This window comes from Bos indicus, chromosome 24, assembly GCF_029378745.1.
Source record: "Bos indicus isolate NIAB-ARS_2022 breed Sahiwal x Tharparkar chromosome 24, NIAB-ARS_B.indTharparkar_mat_pri_1.0, whole genome shotgun sequence".
Taxonomy (NCBI): domain Eukaryota; kingdom Metazoa; phylum Chordata; class Mammalia; order Artiodactyla; family Bovidae; genus Bos; species Bos indicus.
Window position 1 is genome coordinate 20,806,787 of NC_091783.1, and position 24,144 is coordinate 20,830,930.

The 24,144-nt window shown below is 43.1% G+C and overlaps 1 protein-coding gene across 12 annotated transcripts in view; it reads right to left on the reverse strand.

Annotated features, from left to right (window-relative positions):
- FHOD3 (formin homology 2 domain containing 3) overlaps positions 1–24,144 on the reverse strand; it is a 522,587-nt gene that overhangs the window by 94,936 nt on the left and 403,507 nt on the right. For 10 of the 12 annotated variants that reach the window (XM_019986698.2, XM_019986697.2, XM_070778524.1 and 7 more), the window contains 3 exons: positions 13,390–13,524; positions 8,304–8,354; positions 1,290–1,504 (listed from right to left, as the gene is read on the reverse strand). In XM_019986698.2, the coding sequence (XP_019842257.2) occupies positions 1,290–1,504; positions 8,304–8,354; positions 13,390–13,524 (401 nt within the window). The remainder of the gene's footprint in view (positions 1–1,289; positions 1,505–8,303; positions 8,355–13,389; positions 13,525–24,144) is intronic. The other 2 variants (XM_070778523.1, XM_070778526.1) reach the window with 1 other exon arrangement.

Sequence of the window (24,144 nt, forward strand, 5' to 3'; positions counted from 1 at the left end):
ACAAAACCCTTCTGTAAAGCGCTGGAGATAACAACTCTTAGAGTTAAAAGTATCCAGATTAAGTCCTGAACCACAGCTTGCAGGGGGAATATTTTTTATATGGCCTCTGGAAATACCACCATTTAGATAGAACAGTGATATCAGGCTGAGTTTGGAAAGCACACTGCTGTTACAGAGAAATCTGTTTTCCTGATTCCCGGAGTCTTAACATTTTAAGACCGACATTACTCATCTAGGACTGAGCCATCTGCCCAGGACAATCTTCCATGGCTCCAGGACCAGGAGTAACAGGACGTGATGGGGAGCTGGGATGGAACCAGCCCGCTCCAGGAGATTGAGCCCCAAGGCTCGGAGAGCCAGCAAAGAACTGGACAGACAAGATGGTTCAGTTACAGCCAGTTCTGCTGAGGTCATGGAGTCCTGCCTTGTTTAAATTAGACTTTACGCCATATTTAGTCAACCTTCCTAGAGTTAAAAGTTTAGTGTCTCCGCTGTCTTCAGTTGGCTAAGCCTACAGCAGGCTGTGAGCCATCACACTCGATTAAACCAAACCGTGCTGGCTGCAGGGTTAGTCAACATGCAGCGTTAGGCGCCTGTACCCGAGGACCATCCTCTCTGACAACGTGAAAGAAAACGGACCCACAATTTGCAGAGCCATCAGGAAATCTGCTGATGCTCCGAGGCTGCAGGGTACGATGGCACTGCTTTTCTCCAAATAAAGCTAAGACGACAGGCAGTTTCTCCAGGGAGAGCCTGTCTGTCTGCTTCTAACACAAGCATCTACACCCACCCCCATACCACAGGCCAGTCATCTTTACTATCTTCTTTTTTTTCCTTCTTCAATATTTTACTTCTGTTTGCATGAGGTCCATGTTTCTTTGTTTGCTCTGGTTAATTTTACCCTCTATCAGTGTAACTTAAACCAGACCGACAGTTCCTACGGGAGGAGCAGAGCCAATAAATAGAGAACATGCAAATGACAGAGGAATTAATTAATCCTAACTTATTATCCTGTGAATTAGGATTAAATGTCAAAGTGAGTCTTATTTTCAGCATTCTCCCTTTCCAGTGATCATACACTGACAAGCTTTATAAATAATTTTGCTGTAGTAAGTGGCTTTGCAAACCCCTTGCTATTAGTGACAGCTCAGGTCACAGCCACCCCTGAAGCTTCCCATTAGCTGCCTGCCTCTCAGTATGAGTTTGCACGTTGGGATGGTTCCTGCTGCCTAGAAGCCTGTCTGATGTTAATTACCGCATCAGTTCCCCTCTCCTCTCCCTTCACTCACCTTGGGGATGCTGAGGCGTTCCTGGGGAGGAGGATGATACCGTGGGAACCTCCTGCGAGTCTAGAGATGAAGGGCTACGACCCAGGGGGGCGGGGGAGGCGGGGGCTGCCGGTGAGGTCAGGTCCAAGGAGAGGTCAGCTCTGCCCCGGCTCGCACTCCGGCTTCTCAGCTCCTTCTCATGCGCCTCAGCTGCCAACTGCTCCAAGTATTTGTATCTGAAAGTTAAATTCCAAAGGGTTTCCGTAAAAAGAAAGAGGAGCCCGTGGCTGGTGCTTGTTTATGGATGAAACACCTGCAGAGTGAGCTGGTTTCCTGATGCAAAGAGCACAGCGCAGGGCTGGCTGGAGGGCCCGTCTGCCAAAAACACCCAGCAAAGCCAAGATGCTAATGATTAAAAATCCTGCATCATTCATAACCAAACAAATTGGGGGAAGTGGTAACATCACAGTCTCCAGATACCAGATCACTGCTGCAGAATCCTAGTTTGCTCTATTAGGAAACATTTGTGCAAACAAGCCAAACAGCAATAATGACCATCAAAAAAGCCCCAACAGTGACAGCTGAAAACCACACGCCCTCAGAGCTCACAGCTGTGAAATGGGAGGGTGCCTTGGTGCAGCAGACAGGAACAATGCCCCAAAATACCAAAAGGTTGTTGGATGAAGCCTTCCCTGGATTTCTGAACCTGCTTCAACGCTAACAGCAATGTGACTGGAATTCACTTTGTTCTCTCCGTGTCGACCATGGAAAGTTTTTTATATTCTAAAATATTTCTGAGTAGGACTCAGACATCCAATAGCTTGGCCCTGACGTCACATATAGTTTATTCATCAAAGTCAGTTTAAAAGAACAAAGATACATCTGTTTTGCATTTCAGGCAGGCAGAACCCACTAACTGTTTATTAAGACCAGCTACCAATCATATTCCTCATAGAGTGCTTTATAGATCAGACCAAAATAACTCTGAAATATGTGCCTCTTCCAGATGTCTGCTAATTTTACCCATCATTATTTGTTCAGGAATAAATTCATGAACTCAGCTGTAGCAGGTTTTTGACTATCATGTGTGCGTGCATGCTAAGTTGATTCAGTGGTGTCTGACTCTTTTGCAATCCTATGGACTCTCGCCCACCAGACTCCTCCGTCCATGGGATTCTCCAGGCAAGAATACTGGAGTGAGTTGCTATGCCCAACTTCAGGGAAGCTTCCTGATCTAGGGATCAAACCCACGTCTCCGATGTCTCTTGCATTGGCAGGCGGGTTCTTTACCACCGGTGCCACCTGGGAAACCTCTTTTGACTATCATACCCACCACAAAACTTTGCAAATGCTTATTCCAGACCCTCACTCACATCCACCTAAACTCACTGCTTCAGTTACTTCCCAAGGGCAAGCCCCCGGCCCTAGACCCTGTAGCCCCTACCCAGACACTGCACACACGGCGCTCTTACTTCAGCTGGATAAGAAAGGCAGAGCACACACATTGAACCTTTTAAAAGAATGCCTTTAGAAAGCACACATTTCTTCATCCACCCTTTAGGGGGCGTGGCTCCCAGGTCTGCAGTCATCACAGCTCTCCCGCCAGGCCCCGGGACAGGCTCACACGCGCATCTTCCCCAGGGGGGGCCTGTCCTGACCACCACAGCTGGAAGTGATCTTGCCCTTGCCTCTGAACTCATGTCAGATATGTAGCCCATTCAACTCAGATGGCATTTTACATTTACTGACTGGCATATTTAGTCATCTTTTCACATGTGTATGTCTGTTTTCAACAAGCAGATGATAGGACTTTTTGAGAACAGGAAGATCACCATCCTCAGTTCTTTCCCTGGGCGCCATGCATTCATGGGCTGATGGGAAGGAGGCAAAGAACCCTCCAGGAGCAGCCCACGTGCTCTCATCTCCCTGCGGCCCAGGGCGCCAGAGGGCAGGGCCATGGATTTCACCTTCTTGCGGAGTGAGCTTACTTTCCTGGTGACTCTCTGCTAAAACGCATGATGTGGATCTGCATTTACAAATGTCTGTCTGATGGTTAACAGGGTGAAACTCGACCCAGAAAGAAAGCTTTAGAGACTCTGGACTTTCCTTGCCAACAACGTCATCTCTCAAAAAGTAGGAAAAGTACCATAAAGGAGATATTTCTGAAGTTAATGCAGATGGGCCCCAAAAAAACTACCAGGTGGTGAAAGTGACAGGAATCATGGAAGACAGTGGTCTTGAGGGCAAGTGTCGGGGCCTGTATTTTATTATGAAAGGGCTGGGGGCAAATGGAAGGCCAGGAAGGCTGGGAGGCCAGGAGATCACATTACGGGCCCACGTGTCCCCATGTGGAGTCCAAGTGGCAAGGGCAGGGGGCAGGAGGAATCCAGGGCAAACAAGAGGGTCTGGACATGTCCCAGAGATGGGGATCCTAGAGGAGGGAAGCCATGCTCTAGCAAAATCAGGGAGAGAAGTAATGAAGCCCCACACAGAAGGCTTCAGGCCAGGAGGACAACCCATCACCAACCTCCATTTCTGCCAGCCCCACCCTAGCCTCTCTGGTCCCCTCCCTGTGGGAAGCCAGGCTGGTAGCTAAGTGCTGGCAGCCAAAGGGTTCACCCCATTTTCAGGGGGGACCCCAGGGGGTCCAGGGTCTGGATAGACTTCTCAAAGACTATTCCTGTGCACTTCTTGGCTCATGGATGTCACCCCTGAGGATCCCTGAGACAGGCAGAGGGGACGAGTCAGGGGTTTAATCTGACTTGTTTTTAAGATCTTTAGATGACAGACAAAAATGGCAGGATTTAGGGTTAAGGGGTCAGTTCTATAGACAAAGAGTGCTGGAGGCTAGTTGCACAAAAATGTGAATGTATTTAACACTACTGGATTATACATTTTAAAATGGTTAAAACAGTAAGTTATATGTTATGTACACTTTTCCACAATTAACATTAAAACACGGCAGAGGTGGGGAGGCCCAAGTGTCAAGAGCCGCTATGTTTCTGTATTCCTGCGATGGGTGGAGTGGTGATGGGCATGCTTGGGGAGCGCCAGGCTACCCAGCGTGGAGACCTTCAAGCTCGGCAACCTCTCCTGCCCCATGGACACCTCTGGCAAAACCTGGGGAGGAAGCTGGACCTCTATCCCGACCTTCCCTGCGAGAGTGATCTAAGTGGTGCTCGATCCTAGGAGCCCCCCAGCCCATTTGATGATGGTCACGCCTCGGCTGCCTAGCAACACTGCCTCCAATCAACAGATTCTGATGTAGCCTCCTAGGAACAAAGTACTTGGTTTCTATCAACAGACTATGCCCCCGACTCAAAATACTTTTCATTTTGCCTACCCTCGTTGAAACATTCTCATTATCTTGCCTCTGTCCAATCTAATTCATTTATCTTTTCATTATTTATTAAATATTCTGTTGAGTGCCTGTCATGTGCTAAAAACTAAAAGCACTCAGTTCAGTCAGCTCAGTTGCTCAGTCGTGTCCGACTCTTTATGACCCTATGAACTGCAGCACGCCAGACTTCCCTGTCCATTACAAACTCCCAGAGCTTGCTCAAATCTAAATTATTAAATCTCTAGTAGGCACTAGAAACCCTGCATGACTTTTCACTGCACCTACTTACTAATGACTCTTCCTGCCACCCAAGTGCTTGGAAATTCTCCCTTAAACCAAAACCTGGCTCCCTCTAACTTCTAGTCTGTCCTCAGATCATGTTCAGAATCCGCTCTTATTGCTTCAGGATCACTGTGATGCATGATTTCCCAAATCCTTGCCCAGTCCCAGCCGTCCCCTTTGCACTCTGTCCTCAGAACCTCTGCTTCCCATAAGGCACCTCCTCTCCAAGTCCTGCCAGCTCCCTCAGACCACTCTCACCCTGACCTCCATCCCAACCCAACGATTCCCAGCCCAGATCTCATTCCTTATGACCCCTAAAAAAGAATCATTCATGAACATCAAGTCAATCAATATCAGACAGAGACTTTCTTATAAATACTTACAAAAAATTAGAAATAGACCAGACAGAGACTTACTCTGGATCTGCACCATTATCAATAAAACAGCTTACCTAAAATTATGGAATGGGATGACATGAAATTTTAAAATTAAAAATCAAACCAAATTTGTATGCATGGCCATTACCCCTCAAAATAGCAAAATGACATTCATCTCATTATACTAGGTTATATGAACCTCAAAACCTCTCTGCTGTGAGTCTGGCTGTCTTTTCTGAGTCATGGGACCAAACAAACATGCCTGGCTCCACCCTGAAAGAGTTAACAGATGGAGTTCTCTTCCATGTCTCTTTCCACCTCTGATCTCCATTAGTTTTCCCATCCATTCCCAAGTTCCATTATAACTTGGAAATCTTATCTTTTCCTGGCTTACCAGGAACTCCCAACTGCTTTCCAACAAGGGATGAAAGTATATCTCCCTCACTTCCATCTTTACCAGGTAATTCAAACAGCCAACTAACCAGGAAAAGTGGCTGGTCCAAATCAAAGGAAAACACTTGGCTGCTTCCCCAAATCTCAGGTAAACAGAAAGGCAGGCTGTACAGAAAGAACCCCACATGGGGCCATGGAGAACCCGATCCCACACCAGTTAAGAAGACCCAGGGTGGTGGGTGGTGTCGGGGAGAGAGTGGAGGCCAGAGAAGAGGAGTAGAAACCTCCTCTGCGTGAGTTTTCCAGGTAAGTGATGCTCTACTTCAGGGGAAAGAGTAGTAAATAATATGCAGAATGAGGCAGCCCTCAGCAATTTGGAAAAAACTAGATTCCAGTCTGAACCAGCTCAGATCTTGATGCACACAGTACCTGGTCTTCTCTCCAGGAGCTTTAAAGTCTTGCCTGTACAGATACAACATGACTGTCAAGTTGTCCAAAAGCTCAAAAAAGTTCAGAGTCCAGAGGGAAAGCTAAAAGATACAACTTGATTTCTTTTTTAAGATTTTTTTTTTTATGTGAACCATTTTTTTTTTTTTAGTCTTTATTGAATTTGTTATAATTTTGCTTCTGTTTTATGTTCTGGTCTCTCGGTCATGAGGCACATGAGATCCTAGCTCCCTGACCATGGATCGAACCCATACCTCCTGCATTAGAAGGTGGAGTCTTAACCACTAGACTAGCAAGGGAGTCCTAAAATTTGATTTCTTAAACCAGGGTATATGTCATGTCCTCCAGTGTAACAAAAAACAAAAAACAGGTACTTACTAGAGTTTCTTTACCAGCATCTTTTACTATAAATTTGCTGGCCACAACTGGTTATCAGGATGGCAATAATCTAATAGAACACTGGAATTAAAGTAATGCCATGGTTTTGTTTATGAGGCCGACGTAAGCATCTAACTTTTAATTGAACACAGACAGTCTCCACTCTTCCCTGTCTGAGACTGTCCTGATCTATTTAGCTGATGGTGTCTAAAAAAAATTAGCACAATTCCACTTTTTATTGGCATAGTTCAGAGACTGATTGGTTCCGGACTGGCTCTGGTATGAGCCCAGCCTTTCCAGTCTCTCTGTGCAGTAACCCCCACCTGGTGGTAGAGGGAATAACTGCAGGCTGCACAGCTGTTCAGTCGCACAGTTGGGTCTGATCTTTGTGACCCATGGACTGTAGCAAGCCAGGCCTCCCTGTCCCTCACCATCTCCCTAAGTTTGCCCAAGTTCATGTCCATTGCATCTGTGATGCCATCCAACCATCTTATCCTCTGACAACCTCTTCTCCTTCTGTCCTCAATCTCCCAGCATCAGGGACTTTTCCAATGAATTAGCTGTTTGCATCAGATGACCAACATACTGGAGTTTCAGCTTCAGCATCAGTCCTTCCAATGAGAATTCAGGGTTGATTTTCCTTACGATTGACTGGTTTGATCTCACTGCTGTCCAAAGGACTCTCAGGAGTCTTTTCCAGCACCACAGTTCAAAGGCATCAATTCTTTGGCACTCTGCTTTCTTTACGGTCCAGCTCTCACAACTGTACAGCTGGACAGTTGTGTCCAGCTAGGGGTAAACTTGCCTTTTGCTGGTCTACTTCCAAAAACAATTTCCTCTGCTTATCTAAGTTTACCAGACACTGAATATATTAACTTGATATGGTTTAAAGGTATCCAAAGTATGTTGCCATTGAAATGAACAAACTGGTTTAACAGCTTAAATATTTTAAAGCTGTTGGTTCTTTTGCTCCTTTATTCAATTGTTGGTTGTTGGTTAGTTGCTAAGTCATGTCTGACTCTTTGCAACCCCATGGACTGTAGCCCACCAGGCTGAGCCTGGGAATCTCTAGGCAAGAATACTGGAGCGGGTTGCCATTTCCTTCTCCCTAAGAATACTGGAGCGGGTTGCCATTTCCTTCTCCATGGGATCTTCCCAACCCAGGGATCAAACCCATGTCTCCTGCATTGCTGGCAGATTCTTTACCACTGAGCTACCAGGGAAGCCTCATTTATTCAATACATTCTTCCTAAGTGTCTGCTACCTGCAAGCCCTATGGCAGGCACTGGGACACCCAGGAAAACCAGGTATGGTTCCTGCCATGCAGGAACTGAGTACAGTTCAGCAAGGGGATGGGTAAGTGGTCAGGCACCTCCAGGGAGAATCTTGGGAGGGTCTGGCACCCTAGCTAGTGCCTGGCATAGTGTGTGGGCTCAAATATTTGTTGAAGAAATGCTGAACAAATGACTTGGAAACACACAGGAGGGACACCTAACCCAGGCTCAACAGTGGTAGTAAAAAGACATTTAAAATATATACCACATGTCAATAAGCTAAACTATATGTTTATTTGGAGAAGAGTTTTGGAGGAACAGACACATATATCTCACACCATGATGGCACTAAATAATTAATCTGTACTTTCTTGGAAAATGGAGATAACCAGGACACTCTATTCTGCAAAATGCCAGCTCCCAAGGTCTTAGGTCTTAGGTGAAGCTATTGTATTTTAACTACCAAAGTCTCCTCTGCCGGCTTCGTTAAGAGTGACACGTCACATGCCATTTGGTTACAATGGGAAAGAAGAGATATACAAACCTTTCTTCTCTTGCTTGTCTCTGTTCTTCTCTTTTGTCTAAATACTCTCGGCTAATGGAAGTATGCAAAACAAACAAAATGGGGAAGGAAAACAATAGAATTAGAGGCTCATAAAATTGCCAAGAAATTATTAACAGAGTATATCATGAAAGCTATCATCTCAGAAATGGAAAGTGGTTATTGTTAAATTTTTAAAATATAAACATAAAGGCTATACTTTAAAAGTACTACATTTTTATATAAAATCACAGAGATGAAAATTAAAAGTACTACATTTTTATATAAAATCACAGGGATGAAAACAAGGGATTACTGGATTCACTCAGAACTCTAATTACTCTTCAGAAAGAAGACTTTAAGTATTTGGGGAAGAGGGGTGAGACAAAAAGATTTTTAAAAGGTAAACCAAGTCATCAATAAGATATGGCAATGACAAGCAAGCAATAGTATTCAGCGGTGAGTACCACACAGCCAAGCTCTGGTAACTCCCCAACATTCCTCTCAAGATTTAAATCTGGGTGGGCCCAAGTGTCTTGGCCAATTTGTACTGCACTCTACAGTTTAGATATTCCTGCCACAGCCCAAGATTCTTCCTCTGAATCCCTCACACTTCAGTTTCTAAGCAGAGATCACTGGAAGCTTTTGTGCATTCTCTCTTGTCTTTATCCATAATATGCCCAAATCTGTCTCGTCTTAATGCTTGTTTGTCTGTTTCTCCTGGTGAGGTTCCAACTTGAATCTAAGTCTAAGACTATGTGGTCAGTCCCTTCTCAGTAAACTATTTGTTTTCCTGGAGCACTGTGACATTACAGTTTTCTACACTGAACCTCATAAGGTAGCTTAAGTACTCCACCCCTCTGGGCACTGATAACCTGGATATAAAGGGATAGTAAGAGCAACTAAACCAGGTTAGGAGGGGGGAGGAAAATCAACAAAGGCACAAATGTGTTATCATTTATAAACATCCATTCTCATCACTCACCACACTAGAAATAACATTTCCCATAACCCGGGAAAACTATGATAATATTCAACAAAAATAACAACAGATAAGAATGCTTTGCAAAGAAAACAGCACAAGGAACATGAATAACTTGTATCAATGAGGTGGCTGATAAAGGGTCAGCCATATGGCTAATCCCAGGCATGATTCTATAAAGCTTTTCCTATTTCCTTCTTTGAATTTCTTTTCATTCACATCCTCAGATTTTCAGGATACAATTGAAGTCATAATAATCAGTAGTTCTGTGTGGTCTGTACAATAATCAGCATTCCTTTCTAGACAGGCTTATTTTGCCAGGATCTCACTATGCTCTTAAACGATGAGAGATTCTTTGGTGACCAAGAGAAAACACTGAATAGCTAGTTATGAGCATGGTCTCTGAAGATGAGGTTGCCCAGGTCTAATTCTTACTACCAATATATGGGCTGAATACATATTACAATGGACTCTTATCCTATTCTTCTGGAACTTCAAAGACACAAATGCTAAGATGTATTATTTTATGAGTCCATCAGACACTGTTCTTTTTTTTTTCCAATATTTCGTTTCGTCTTTCAGATCGGATAATTTCTGTTGTTTCATCTTCAAATTCACTGACTTTTCTTTCATTTCTATTCAGCGGCTGAAACCATTCAAAGCCTTTTTTATTTTGGTTATTGTATTTTCTGCTTCTCTATGTATTTCCATTTGCTTCTTCTTTATATTTTCCATCTCTTTGCAGAGACTTTTCATTTGTTTCAAAAGCATTTGCCTTTACATCTTAGAACATGTTTATAACAGCTGCTTTAAAGTCTGTGTCTGATAATGACAACATCTATGTCCTTTTGTGTTCAGCATATTTTGATTCTCTTTTCCCTTTGAAGATTTTTTTTTCCTGGATTCCGATGACAAATTGTTTTGGATTGCATTCTGTATATTTTAAATATTTTGCAATGTGACTCAGAGCCTTATTTAAATTCTATGAAGAATCTTGATTGTTTTCCTTTAGTGGGCAATCAACCAAGTTAGGCTCAGCCTATAAGCTCTGACTGCCTTCTGATATTGGTTCCAGCATTAGATCAGTTCTCAAATATTTTTAATGCTATTCCTATCAGGTCCTCATATGCACCACCCTGTGGCCAGTCTGATACCTAAGTGTGTTCCACTCTGAACTTAGTTTTCCAAGTTTGTGGTATCCTGTTTAGGTTCTGAGTCACATGTGCACAAACTAGAGATGACCTCTGGATTGCTCTCTTGACCTCTCTACTTTTTATAACTTTCCCATCATTTTCTGGACTCCTAACTTACGTCTCCCTTCCTGGTCCTCTGGGCAAAAAACTTGGGCTTTACTTTCCCTGCTCTGCTACAGGCTTTCAGTACCTCCATCTGCTTACAGGGCAATGCAGCAGAAGGAGACATGGAGAAAAGAAGTGTTCTTGCATCACACTCTTCTGAGCACAGGAAGGGTTCCCTCCCTGAGTTTTAGGCACCTGCCTGGACACTAATGTCATCACTGTGCTTCTGTAACCATATTGCTTGGAGGCTGGCAGAGATACAAAGAAAAAAATAAGATGAAACAGGAGACTTCTGAACTCTCCAACCCTCAGGAATTCCTTTTGCTGCTCCTCATCAGAGGGACTGATGCTGAAGCTCCAATATTTTGGCCACCTGATGCAAAGAGTCAACTTATTGGAAAAGATCACAACGCTGGGAAAGATTGAGGGCAGGAGAAGGGGTGACAGAGGATGAGATGTTTGAATGACATCGCCAAATCAACCGACATGAGTTTGAGCAAACTCTGGGTGACAGTGAAGGAGGGAAGCCTGGTGTGCTGCAGTTCATGGTTGGCAAAGGGTCAGACATGACTTAGTGACTGAACAACGACAACAGTCCAGAGAAAGAGGCGTTCCCTTAGAGCCCTTTCAGCTCACACCTGGCATGTGCTTCTGGGTTTGGGGACGCTTCTGAGTCATGCCATGTGATACTGAAGGGAAAAATGGTGAACTCTCCCTGGTTTTGGTGGAACTTTGAATGCTAGCCTCCATCCCCAATTCACCTGCTCCCCTTTCCAGTTCAGAGTTTTCAGCGCTCCATGCTTTAAATCTGTCCATGACTGATGGCTGCATTGCGTGATGGCATAAAAGAGACAGGAGGGAGCATGCTGATTTCATCCTTCCCAGATCTGGAACCTTGTTTTAAGAGGTTTTCAATCAAAACCTTAAATGTGTAAGCTAATCTCTGAATTTTCCATGTGTTTCAGTCAGATGCTCTGCTGCTATTTGGTGGTGAAATATGTGGCTCTCTCAGAAAGCCCTGAATCATAAGCATCTAACCTGTTCCAGTAGTTTTACAAATTGGTTTTTCCAAAAGTGACAACTTCCAGAGCTACCTCATGAGAAATGGTGCATACAGTTCTGGCCTTTCCATGTATCATTTGGTAGAAAATCTGACAGCTCAAGGTACACCGTACAAATATGGTGTGATAATGATGTTGGAAGGAATGATGCTAAAGCTGAAACTCCAGTACTTTGGCCACCTCATGCGAAGAGCTGACTCACTGGAAAAGACTCTGATGCTGGGAGGGATTGGGGGCAGGACGAGAAGGGGATGACAGAGGATGAGATGGCTGGATGGCATCACTGTCTCGATAGACGTGAGTCTGAGTGAACTCCGGGAGTTGGTGATGGACAGGGAGGCCTGGTGTGCTGCGATTCATAGGGTTGCAAAGAGTCGGACACGACTGAGCGACTGATCTGATCTGAATGATGTTGCTTTACTTCATGCAGCTTGTGAATCCCCATCTTACAAAAGTCAGGATTAGTTTTTTTACCCACCAGACTTGGGATACTTGTTTTCATATAGTAGTGAGTTACGGTTAAGGCAAGTTCACAGCTCTGCTCATCTCTATGACTATATAGAGGCTTCTCAGGTGGCAGTAGTGCTTAAGAACCTGCCTGCCAATGCAGGGAGCATAAGAGATGCAGGTTTGATTCCTGGGTCAGGAAGACACCCTGGAGGAGGAAATGGCAACCCACTCCAGTATTCTTGCCCGGAAAATCCCATGAACAGAGGAGTCTATACTCTTATTGGCGGCTGGGAAAAAAAAAAAGCATTATTGAACTTGTAAATCCTCCTTGACAATGCTTTATATCCTTCGTAGATTTCACTGTGAGTAATTGATCAAAGACTGTTTCCCAAAAAAACTGAAGGGAAGAAACAGGAAGTGGAGATGGGAGAGAAATAAGAAGAAAAAAGAGTGTAGAAACTATGGGAGAGATGAATGGAAGATGAAGGAGGAAGGAGATGGAGAAGGCAAGAGGGAAGGAGGGAAAAGACAAAGGGAAGAAAGGAAGAGTAGGAGGAATGAAAGGTGTGAGAAAAGACGAACCAAGTGTCCAGCATTTTAAAAAGAACTCCACAGCATGAAACCAGGCTAGAGGAGTGTTAGGATGTGGATCAGGAGGATGGGGGGAAAGGTTGATCTGACTGAAGGAGAAAAGGAGAGATCCTGGATTCAGCAGAGCAGACAGGCCAAGACACAGAAGCTGGAGTGGGCCACCCAAGAACACATCTTTAGAGCTGGACAGAGACCAAAGAGACCAGGGGGGACAATGGCCTGGGACTAATCAATACAATGCCTTCTTCTCTCCAACAGGAGGAAATACTATTGCCTTAAAAAAATATGAAATATTGCTACAAGGAGTAAGAAACCAGGAAGTGGCAAAGCATTTTCTTTTAGGTGTCCAATAGAATATGAATAAAACATGAATAGCTTCGGGGGAAAATGTCAAATTAAGCCAATTAGGTCCTCTGCCTTCAGGAAGGCCTGGATAAAACCATTTTAGATAATGAAGGCCCCAAGAACACACAGGCCTTAATTGAATCTGGCTGGCTAGCTCTGTTTCCTGCCATAGGTTAAAGGAAGACAGGCCACAAGAAACTAGATCAAGCCTGTTTCAGGCTTGCTCTTCTTGAAAACAGAGGCAGCGTCGGAAGCAAGCATATTAATCCCTAATCCTTTAATACCAGTATTAACCATATGCAACAGTGAAAGCATGTGCTTTAATTTTCAGTTCATTAAAAAAGTTTTTAAATCCATCTTACCTGAATTTGTTTCTTTCCTCTCGTTCTATTCTCTGCAACCTTTCCTCTCTCTCCTGTCGCCGCCTCTCTCTCTCTGCTGCCAAGGACTCTTGGTGCTGTCTAAAGGATGACGTGAGAAGACCACTCACTGATGACCTAAAGATACAACGAGTCAATGTTTGAGTGGCTCATCCAGTGATTAAAAGGACTAATGTAGGAATCAGTCAGCCTTGGTTAGAACTGAGGGTCTGCCAGTACCTAGGTAATGGGTGGGGGAAATTACTGAGTGTCTCAGGACTTCTGTTCCAAGATCTTCATCTGTAAATGGAGATAAGTAACTTGCTTTACATGCTCGGAGGACAAAAAGGCGATAATGCATATAAAATACCAAGCAGCAGGCTTGGCATATAAGCAGTCATCAATAATGAGTGATATTATTATCAAAAAGTATTCCAGGATATGCTTAAAATATAAATACATATTCTCTCCATACACACACACGCACACATTTTAAAACTGGTTTCTGATAAGACTCTGATGACCTGGAAGAAACATTCAGCTTAAAACTGTTTTCTCTTTTACGTGTACTAAAAATATTTTGCCATATACCTATTTCTTAATATACATCCCCAAATAATTGTATCATCTTAAAACAAGGTATTGGGATGACAGATAAGGAGGAAAAAAAAATGTCAATGGTCTGAAATCTGAACGGAATTAAGGAAATTTCATTTCCATGTCAAGAAGTGTCCATGAACAAGCAGCTTGTTCAAAGGACAGCACTTGATTCTTGATGATACCACACAAATAATCTGGACTGTTCACTTAAGATGCTGTGATGGGGATGGTCAGCTATGTGAAGGCCTTAGTGAAGAATAAGAGGGGAACCACAGAAAATTTTAAGTCAGGAGAATGGATGGAAGAAAGCAAAATTAGGGAACTATATGAAAAATAAAGAAGAGGGTTAGCTGGGAAGGAGAGTCTGTTGGACCTCTGGGGAATAATAAAATCTGTTACAGACAACCGAACCTTTGTTTATTGGGAAAACGTCTAAACTAAGACACAAATATTTCTGATATATAGCTTGGGTGATAGCCTACTTGAATTTGATGAATATGCCTGCCTCGTGGGGAACACAAGGTCCCTCAGCACAGGAGAAAGATGTGACTATTGCAGCACACACATTCTGCCATAAGTCATACAGCTGTTCTCCCTAGAAAAGGTGAGTCACCTCTGGCAACCCATCAGAGGTGGGAGGAGAAGCAGAGGGAAGAAACCACCATCCCCAGTTGCTCCAAGGAGGGAGTAACCAAAGCCTCTGTGAGCAGCTTTCAGCAGGACAAAGCTCTCTGCAGGAGGCCCCCTTTGTTTTGTCACTTTAGCAAAACTATATTATAACTAACCTTAAACCAGGCACCCCCAGGCTCTGCCCGAGCACACTTTTCTTTCTTGTTTTTTTTTTTTAATTTATTTATTTTAATTGGAGGCTAATTACTTTACAATATTGTATTGGTTTTGCCATATATCAACATGAATCCGCCATGGGTGTACACGTGTTCCCTATCCTGACCCCCACTCCCACCTCCCTCCCCGTACCATCCCTCTGGATCGTCCCAGTGCACCAGCCCCAAGCATCCTGTATCCTGCATTGAACCTGGACTGGCGATTAGTTTCTTATATGATATTATACATGTTTCAATGCCATTCTCCCAAATCTCCCCACCCTCTCCCTCTCCTACAGAGTCCAAAAGACTGTTCTATACATCTGTGTCTCTTTTGCTGTCTTGCGTACTGGGTTATTGTTACCATCTTTCTAAATTCCATATATATGCATTAGTATACTGTATTGGTGTTTTTCTTTCCGACTTGACTCTGTATAATAGGCTCCAGTTTCATCCACCTCATTAGAACTGATTCAAATGTATTCTTTTTAATGGCTGAGTAATACTCCATTGTGTATGTGTACCACAGCTTTCTTATCCTTTCATCTGCTGATGGACATCTAAGTTGTTTCCATGTCCTGGCTATTATAAACAGTGTTGCGATGAACACTGGGGTACACGTGTCTCTTTCAATTCTGGTTTCCTCAGTGTGTATGCCCAGCAGTGGGATTGCTGCGTCATAAGGCAGTTCTATTTCCAGTTTTTTAAGGAATCTCCACACTGTTCTCCATAGTGGCTGTACTAGTTTGCATTCCCATCAACAGTGTAAGAGGGTTCCCTTTTCTCCACAGCCTCTCCAGCATTTATTGCTTGTAGACTTTTGGATAGCAGCCATTCTGACTGGTGCCAAGCACACTTTTCAAACCTTTTGATCACACAGTATCTTGCTTCCTGTTGGTTTCTTCTTTAGATCAAAGAAGTAAAAATGAAGAATAAGTAATTAACAGATGACTATATCTTCTCCCCAGTCTCCCTGTCAGTAATCCTATGAAAAATTGTGAGAACAAGATAGCATCTAAAGAAAGATCACAAAGAGCTGATGAGCTTGCATGCAATGGGAGATGGCAATGAATCTGCACCTCTGTCTCAATGATTAAGGCTTCCCTGCTAGCTCAGTCGGTAAAGAAATCTGCCTGCAATGCAGGAGGCATGGGTTTGATCCCTGGCTTGGGAAAATTCCCTAGAGAAGGACATGGCAACCCACTCCAGTATTCTTGCCTGGAGAATCCGATGGACTGAGGAGCCTGGCAGGCAACAGTCCACGGGGTCACAAAGAATCAGACACAACTGAAGTGACTGAGCATGCACACATCTCAATGATTAAGTGAGATCACTCCCCCCTTTAATTTGGGGCACCAGGTTATATATATATATATATCTGCTAGGTAAAAGTTATTAATCAGGTTGCTGCTGCTGCTGCTAAGTCGCTTCAGTTGTGTCCGACTCTGTGTGACCCCATAGACGGCAGCCTGCCAGGCTCCCCCGTCCCTGGGATTCTCCAGGCAAGAACACTGGAGTGGGTTGCCATTTCCTTCTCCAATGCATGAAAGTCAAAAGTGAAAGTCAAGTTGCTCAGTCATGTCAGACTCTTCGCGACCCCATGGACCCCATAATCTTTTCACAGCTGAGAAAAATCTTTGGAGTTGATTTGGGGACATGAGTCCACCTTCTCCTCAGGATGCTGGCTTTCTGATTAAAGAAACCTTTCTGTTCCTACTGGCACTTGAATCTTGAGTATTGATTTCTGAGCAGTGAGGACCCAGATCTAAGCTCAGTAACACCTACAGTCTGGGCTTACTAGGCATCTAATACATCAACTTGGATCCTTAGGCATAGAGAGAATTTTATCATCCATATAAACACAGTTATGTCTTACATAACTTCTATCTTCTTTTTGCTACTATCACATATTTCTCTTTCTGTTATATGCAGCCAAATCTAATCCACAATCAGGTGAAGGGGTTTCCTATGCCTCTCACACAGTGACTGAGAGAAACTGTTATGAGTGAAATAGACTTGCTTAACCTGATTAATTGGAGAAGGCAATGGCACCCCACTCCAGTCCTCTTGCCTGGAAAATCCCATGGGCAGAGGAGCCTGGTGGGCTGCGGTCCATGAGGTCACGTAGAGTCGGACACGACTGAGCGACTTCACTTTCACTTTTCACTTTCATGCATTGGAGAAGGAAATGGCAACCCACTCCAGTGTTCTTGCCTGGAGAATGCCAGGGATGGGGGAGCCTGGTGGGCTACCATCTATGGGGTCGCACAGAGTCAGACACGACTGAAGCGACTTAGCAGCAGCAGCAGCAACCTGATTAATAAATTGTACCTAGCAGATGAATATATATATATATATATATATATATATATATATATATATATATATATATATAAAACCTGGTGCCCCAAATTAAAGAAAACATAATCTTTTCAAATACACAGAAACTATTTAAAAACTGACCGTCAATCCTGCGACAAAGTTCAAGCTCATGAGTGAATGACAAGAGTTGGTTTTCATGTGCGCTACCTTCCTAACCATAATACAATTGAGTTAAAAATAAATAACAAGAAGATACATTTGAAAAATCCATATAATTGTAAAGTTTTTAAATGTTTCTAATTAATTCAGGTCAAAGAAGAAATATACAGAAAATTAGAAAATATTCAAAGAGTATTATATCAAGACTATGTATCAAAAGACTACTTATGAAAAGACTATATATTAAAATGTTTAGGATATTTCTAAAGCATAATGAGTGGTCAACTCAACAATCTGGAAAGCAGAATGGAATTAACTCATTATTCTTAGAAATAGAAGAAAATTTTCTAAACCTGACAATGGGTATTTAGTAAAAACAAATTTTTTAAACTATGGTAAGCATCATTCCTAATGTTGAAGCATTTAAGTTTAATATTAGAAATGATAGGAGACTCCCAGAATTGCCTGTATTTGATATTATTCTGGTAGTCTTCCAGCACACTAAGATAAGATAAACAAGTAAAAGCATAAGGAAGGGAAAGAAATACAATGTCATTATTTGCAGATAATATGATCTATTTAGAAAATCCAAAAACCCTACAAGTTATTAGAATTAATAAGAGCCCAACAAGGTTTCTCAATGTAAAATGTGCAAATACTAATTGTATTTTCATATAACAGCAACAATTAATAAGTTAACTACATGGTAACTACAAATTACTTCATTATAAGAAAGACATAATGTCTTAGTAAAAGACATAAATAAATGACCTAAACAACTAGATCACATTCACATATAGAAAGATTCAATACAGTCAAGATGACAATTCTTTTTCAACTTATACAATTTCAAATCAATTTCATTCAACATTCCAAAAGGATTTTTCATGGAACATTACAAGGTGGCTCCAAAATGTTTATGGAAGAACTGAGATCCAAGGATGACCAAGACAACTTTGAATAAGAACAAAGTGGATCACTGGCCCCACTAGATATCAAGCCCATTCTAAAACCACAGTGGTTAATTGTGAATGTGGTCTTGGTGCAAGAACAGAGACATGGAATGACAGATTCATACGCAAATGGTATCTTGATTCATGACAGACATGTCATTACAGATTAGTAGGAACATAACGGATTATTTGGGCTTCCCCTGTGGCTCAGCAGTAAGGAATGTGCCTGCCAAAGCAGGAGACACAGGTTCAATCCCTGGGTGGGGAAGATCCCCTGGAGAAAGAAATGACAAACTGGTCCAGTATTCTTGCCTGGGAAATCCCATATACAGAGGAGCCTGGCAGGCTATAATCCATGGGGTCGCAAAAGAGTCAGACAGGACTTAGTAACTAAATAAAGAAACCAAAAAACGGACTATTTAACAAATGGTGCTGAGACGACTATTAGCCGTGTAAGACAAAAATACAGCAGCCCCTCCTCATGCCAAACACAAAAATAAATTCTGGGAAGTTTAAGTGAAACATGTAAAAAGCAAAACTTTACAACATCTACATATTAGGATAGAAAAGAATTTTTTCAGACCAGAAATCCAAAAGGGCAGTCAAAAGGGAAATTTTAATACATATGCACATGTTACATTAGTAAATTTACATACACTGAAAGACCACATAAGAATAGAGAGAAGCCGCAGCCTGGGAGAAGCTAATTGTAACACATACAGACCACAAAGTATTAGTAAGCGATACAAAGAGAACTCCTTTGAATCCATATGAAAAAGACAAACCGCCCACTGGAAAAATAGGCAAAGAAAAAATGAGCAAAAGACAGTGGGCATTTTATTGAAGAAGAAAATGAAATCACCAGTAAATACATGAATGATACTCATCTTCACTAGAGTTCAGGGAGAGGAGATGCAAGCTAAATCCACAGTGAGATACTGTTTCACACCTTCCAGGCTGCAGACTGACAAAAATTCATGCCTGAAGACACTATGCTGGTGCTGCTGCTAAGTCGCTTCAGTCGTGTCCGACTCTGTGCGACCCCATAGATGGCAGCCCACCAGGCTCCCCCGTCCCTGGGATTCTCCAGGCAAGAACACTGAAGTGGGTTGCCATTTTCTTCTCCAATGCATGAAAGTGAAAAGTGAAAGTGAAGTCGCTCAGTCGTGTCCGACTCCTAGCGACCCCATGGACTGCAGCCTTCCAGGCTCCTCCGTCCATGGGATTTTCCAGGCAAGAGTACTGGAGTGGGGTGCCATTGCCTTCTCCAGAAGACACTATACACTGCCACAAAACAAGACAACAAGAACCCCCATATACTGTGTCTGGGAGTGTAAGCTCGTAAAATCCTTTCAGAGAAACACTTAATACATCTGGAGATGTGTTTATCCCACAATCCAGAAAATCCACTTCTAGGTTTATACTACAAAGTACACCTTTACACCTTTGCATGTATAAAGATGACAGACACGTACAAGAATAGAATATATTACACTGCTTTGTACTACTAACAGCTAATAACTTGAAACAGCATAAATATCAACAAGTAGAAAAGCGAAATAAAATTACAGTGTATTTATACAAAGGAATACTCTATACCCGAAGAAATGAATGAAATAGAGTGATATAGACTAATTTGGATGATTCTTAAAAGCATAGTATATTGATAGTGACAAGTAATTTGAAGAACATGAAGAGAATGTTATCATTTTTATGAAGTTTAAATACACATAAAACAAAACCACTGGAGAAGACAATGGCAACCCACTCCAGTACTCTTGCCTGGAAAATCCCATAGACGGAAGAGCCTGGAGGGCTGCAGTCCATGGGGTCGCTGGGAGTCGGACACGCCTGAGTGACTTCACTTTCACTTTTCACGTTCATGCATTGGCAAAGGAAATGGCAACCCACTCCAGTGTTCTTGCCTGGAGAATCCCAGGGACAGGGGAGCCTGGTGGGCTGCCGTCTATGGGGTCGCACAGAGTCGGACACGACTGAAGCAACTTAGCAGCAGCAGCAGAGCAAATCCACACATTATTTAGGGATTCATGAATATTTAGAAAAAATATAAAAACATATGAAAATATGCTCTGCTTAGTTTCTCAGTCATGTCCGACTCTTTGCAACCCCATGAACTGTGGCCCACCAGGCTCTTATGTCCATGGGATTCTCCAGGCAAGAATACTGGAGTGGGTTGCCATGCCCTCCTCCAGGGCATCTCCCCAACTCAGGGATTGAACCCAGGTTTCCCTCATTACAGGTGGGTTCTTTACCATCTGAGCTACCAGGGAAGCCCGAGTATCTTTGAATCCCCAAGCTAGCTGAACATTAAAAGTTATGTGCAATCACAGAATTTGAAAACAAAAAATGAAACAAAAAATAAGGTACCCTACATAGAACTGGGGCTTCCCAGGTGGCACTAGTGGTAAAGAACCGGCCTGCAATGCAGGTTAGATGTAAGAGGTGTGGGTTCGATCCCTGGGTTGGGAAGATCCCCTGGAGGAGTGCATGGCAACCCACTCCATTATTCTTGCCTGGAGAATCCCATGGACAGAGGAGCATGGTGGCCTACAGTCTATAGGGCCACACAGAGTCGGACAAGACTGAAGCAATTTAGCACGCATGCACTACACAGGACTATTATTTTAGGTGAATCTGATTCTATTAATAGCTCAGCTCTCAGCCTGCCCTGTGTGGTGGTCTCAAGGGCCAGCAGCTTCGGGTCTTGAGTTCTCTTTTCAGAGGGAGGAGAGAGAAGTTCTTGGGTAAGGAACAAAATAAGAACCTTGCCATTTCCCCTTGCGCTTCTGACTTTAATTTGTTCTTCTAAATATATCAGCTTGTTCCAGGAAAAACTTCATGCGTGGTAACTTAATAATGGGTCATTAGTGGCTATACTAATGAGTTCACAGTGAAGCTTCTCTATATCATTTGTTAACATCATTTCCTTTCAGATGAGAACACTGGACCTTGTTTAAAATTAGAACAGTATTAGAACTTGGGAAAATAAAACTGCTTCCATCTTGTTGAGTGGATGCTATCATTTCTTCCCCGGGTGCCTCTTAGGAAGGGAAATGCAGATGATCCCCTGTCTACTGAGACCCTGCAAAGGAAGACCTCATGTTGGGTCTGAGGCCAGAGGACATGTGAATGTACTACCAGGTCATGTTAACACGTGGAGGCTCTTTCCTTTCAGAAGTAAGATGTGAGATGCTAAGGCAAAGCAATGAAGACTGGTTCCTCTTCTAAAGTGAAGCACAATGCCTTCTATAACTCGAAATCCATTCCCTTGGATGCCTTAACACAGATCCCTGAAGCTGGAAGGGACGATCAAAGGGCCCCATGAGCTTATCTGTCCCGGATGCACAGAAGCCATTTTGGTCATACTAGGAACCAAGAGTCGGAGAAGGCAATGGCACCCCACTCCAGTACTCTTGCCTGGAAAATCCCATATATGGAGGAGCCTGGTAGGCTGTAGTCCATGGGGTCGCTAAGAGTCGGATACGACTGAGCGACTTCCCTTTCACTTTTCACTTTCATGCATTGGAGAAGGAAATGGCAACCCACTCCAGTACTCTTGCCTGGAGAATCCCAGGGACAGGGGAGCCTGGTGGGCTTCCGTCTATAGGGTCGCACAAAGTCGGACACGACTGAACAGACTTAGCAGCAGCAGCAGCAGTGGTAGCAGCAGTAACCAAGAGTTACATATATAATATTAATAAATTAAATTTCCCTAGGTCTCCCTCTATCTACATATTCCCAATATGTGAGAGTATGAACTCTGGCTCTGTAAATCCTGTGGAAATAAGCTCACCTAGAATATCAATGCTAGAAAGTATTCAAACCACACAAAGGGAATATCTCAAATCATTGCTAGAAACAACTATATCCAAATACCAAAATTCAAGCTAGTATGGTGAATTTTTCTCTTTATAAAGGCATCCTTAACAGATTTTTACCTTTCAAATGAAATATTTCAGGAAAATGCCTACAGTGATTGGAAGTTGTTGCACTGTTTAATCTTGGCCAGCCTGGGGACCAGCTGTGATGTGAAGGAATTAAATGCAGGGCTTTAGATTGAGAAAACCTGAGTATGGCCAGTCAGTTAACCTCTCTGAGCCTCAGTTTACCTGCTTGTAAAATGGAGATAATAATACTCCATATTATATGAGTGTGCATAGGAGCCTGCTTAGAATAGCATATGGGTCACAGTAGGCACTCAAGAAACATCACTTTATGTTGGGAGTAGAAAATCTACAAACACAGAGGAAGGTCTGAGCCGTGGTCTCCAAGGCCAGATCTGGAATACAACACTGGCAGTTCTCAGCGTGAGGGGCTACAGTGGGCTGTGGGTTTGATCTGAGCCTTTCTGTCATGGCTCCGAGCTGGGTCTGTGGTGAGGGCTGCATGCCACCAGGAAAGCACCTGGGAAGCTGAAGTCATCTAAGTTACACCCAAGGCAGCTGCAGCCAAGCGAAGCCACGCAAGAATGCAGGTGGCCAGAGGCCAGAGAGGTTTTGCAAGGGAGCGGATGATATACTCTGAGCAAGAGGAATTGCAATATTTAATCTTGGATGAAAAAGGCTCTAGGAACTACCCCAGAAATCCCACCTGTTTCAGGCCTCCCTTCCTGGGATGTCTGGAGCAGGAACTCGACTGCACCGAGATATGGTTTGTAATGAGGGAATGGAGACGACACAGTGTGCCAATTATTCTGCACAAAATGGCTCTTTTAATCCATACAACTTCTTGTACTAAGCTCTATTATTCTCTCCTTTATAGATGAGAAAATAGAGGCACAGAGAAGTTCAGGATGTAGCAGAGCTGAGCTTTTTAAACAGGCCTGTCAGGCTGGAGCCCTCATGTTGACCTATATTCCTCCCCTCCCCACACCACGGGTACTTAGTAAAGTACCATTTGTGCAGTACTTGCCACAGTACATGCATCAGTTTAAATTTTTTTCCATTTCTTTCCTAAAAATGACCACTACCCTAAATTTGGTCTTTATCATTTCCACATATGTTATTATATTTCCTCCTGCAGTCTAAATTTCTAGGCTGGATCCTGTTTTCTCATTTGTCCTTGTCTCCCGACACTTAGAAGAGATGCATGATGAGTCACCTGATGAATGAATTAGATGCTGAATAACAAGGATGTAGCAAGTCAGATACAACTGTACACACTAGTCTCCATGTGTCTACATGCTCAGCCCATTCTCTAAGCGAAAACACATGATGAGGACCTGCTGAGATAATGTCTTATGCGTAGGACTCTGTGCCCCTGGCAACAGCTGAGTGAATACAGTGGATTCCTCCCCAAAGGCAGTTCATTCAAAGTCAAGTGGTGGGTGAGGCTTCTGGTGTAGAAGGTCAGGCTAATAATAGTCATGTGCCCAGGACTTGCAACTGGAAGATAGGAAAAGAATATGTAGTTGGGAGGAAGTGAAAGTGTTAGTCACTCAGTCATGTCCAACTCTTTGCAACACCATGGACTATAGCCCACCAGGCTCCTCTGTCCATGAAATTCTCCAGGCAAGAATATTGGAGTGGGGTCTCCCACATTGCAGGCGGATTCTTTACCATTTGAGCCACTAGGGAGAAGCAGAAGCCAAAGGGTCAGGTGGCATGAGTTAAAGTTGTAAGAAGATCATTGCCTCAACAGTGGTAAAATATGGATTAAACATAGCTAAAACACAAGGCCTGCGAGGATCAAATTTTCTGAATTACACGGTAGAATGAAGGTGAAGAATGTTTATAGGAATCCAAAAAAAAAAAAAGAGAGAGATAATTTACAAGGTGTGGCATCTATTAAGAAATAGCCCATAAAGAGGAAATAAAATCAATCAACTGAAAACAATTCAGAAATGACACAGATGGTAGAACTAGAAGACTAAAACATTA